This window comes from Oxyura jamaicensis, unplaced genomic scaffold (genome assembly GCF_011077185.1).
Source record: "Oxyura jamaicensis isolate SHBP4307 breed ruddy duck unplaced genomic scaffold, BPBGC_Ojam_1.0 oxyUn_random_OJ62646, whole genome shotgun sequence".
Classification (NCBI taxonomy): Eukaryota; Metazoa; Chordata; class Aves; order Anseriformes; family Anatidae; genus Oxyura; species Oxyura jamaicensis.
Window position 1 is genome coordinate 1 of NW_023307458.1, and position 1,811 is coordinate 1,811.

Genomic DNA, 1,811 nt, shown 5'->3' on the forward strand with positions numbered 1-1,811 from the left:
CCCCCCCCCCAGCCCCCCCATCCTCACGCTCCCCCCGGTGCCTCCCCGTGTCCCCGCAGAGCCCCCGTCGGCCCCCGCCATGGCTCAGACGCTGCAGATGGAGATCCCCAACTTCGGCAACAGCATCCTGGAGTGCCTCAACGAGCAGCGGCTGCAGGGGCTGTACTGCGACGTCTCGGTGGTGGTGAAGGGCCACGCGTTCAAGGCGCACCGCGCCGTGCTGGCCGCCAGCAGCTCCTACTTTCGGGACCTTTTCAACAGCAGCAAGAGCGCCGTGGTGGAGCTGCCGGCCGCCGTCCAGCCCCAGTCCTTCCAGCAGATCCTCAGCTTCTGCTACACGGGGCGCCTCAGCATGAACGTGGGCGACCAGTTCCTGCTGATGTACACGGCGGGCTTCCTGCAGATCCAGGAGATCATGGAGAAGGGGACTGAGTTCTTCCTCAAGGTCAGCTCGCCCAGCTGCGACTCGCAGGGGCTGCACGGCGAGGAGGCGCCCTCCTCCGAGCCCCAGAGCCCGGTGGCGCAGACCTCGGGGTGGCCCTCGGGCGCCGCCGCGCTGCCGCTGGTGTCGCGGGTGAAGACGGAGCAGGGCGAGCCCGACGGCGTGCAGTGCACCTTCGTGGTCAAGCGCCTGTGGGACGGGGGCCCCAAGGACGGCGGCGGCGGCGGCAACGGCAGCCGCAAGATGGCCAAGTTCTCGGCGCCCGAAGCCGGCCGCCAGCCCCCGGCGCCGGCACCGGGAGCGGCCCCAGCGCCGGCGCCCGGCCCCAGCGCCGCCGACCAGACCAGCCCCGGCGGCACCTCGAGCGCCTACACCAGCGACAGCCCCGGCTCCTTCCACAACGAGGAGGACGAGGAGGAGGACGCGGGCGAGGAAGGCTCGGACGAGCAGTACCGCCAGATCTGCAACATGTACACCATGTACAGCATGATGAATGTAGGGCAGGCAGGTGAGGCCCCGCCCACCGGGCCGCGCGGGGGCGTGGCCGCGGAGGGCACGCCCGTTTGGGGTGGGGTCACGGCGAGCCCCGCCCCTTGGGTGTGGTCGGGGAGGCCCCACCCATTTGGAGGTCAAGGGGGTGCTGGGCGGCCCCATGGGGCTGAGGTGTGTAGGGGGTGTGGCCAAAGCAAGACCCTGCCCATCGCCCTGGGGGGGGGGGCGTGGTCTAGGGTGCCCCGCCCACTGGGTGTGGCCACTGGGCCCCACCCATTCGGAGGTCAAGGGGGGGTAGGGGAGGTCCCCATGGGGCTGTGGCATGTAGGGGGTGTGGCCAAAGCAAGACCCCGCCCACCTGGGTGTAGGGGGCGTGGTCGGTGATGCCCCACCCACTGGGTGTGGTCAGGGGAGGCCCCACCCATTTTGAGGTCAAAGGGGTGCTGGGGGGTTCCCGTGGGGGGTGTGGCCTAGTCAAGGCCCCGCCCACCTGGGTGCGTGGTAACAGGTGGGAGTGCCTGATGAAGGGGCGTGACCAAGCATTAAATGGGGCGTGGCTTGGAGAAATGGGTGTGGTCATCCAGGGCCCCGCCCCCTTGGGGGGAATGGCTGGAAGCAGGCTCAGGGCTCCTGTGCCAGGGGTGTGGCTGGAGGGGGCGGGGCCTGATGCACCCCACCCTGGGCGTGGCCACACGGAGGGCGTGGCTCATGAAACCACACCCCTTGCAGAGAAGCCACGCCCCATTTGGAGGCGGGGCATGTCCGGGCTCCACCCCCAGGGCTGATTACAGCCGGGACGGGGCCGTGCTCTGCGCCCCTGCCCCGCTCACCGGGGTGGGGGTGTGTGTGTGGGGGGGGGGGGGGGGGGGGGGGGGGG

General features: G+C 70.9%; 1 protein-coding gene across 1 annotated transcript; it reads left to right on the plus strand.

Annotated features, from left to right (window-relative positions):
• Positions 1–38: 38 nt before the first annotated feature.
• On the plus strand, positions 39–1,105 carry NACC1 (nucleus accumbens associated 1; the record flags this gene model as incomplete). Its single annotated transcript, XM_035313627.1, has 1 exon — positions 39–1,105. A coding segment is annotated over exon 1 (1,026 nt), but the record flags the coding sequence as incomplete, so codon positions are not given.
• Between the last annotated feature and the right edge of the window lie 706 nt (positions 1,106–1,811).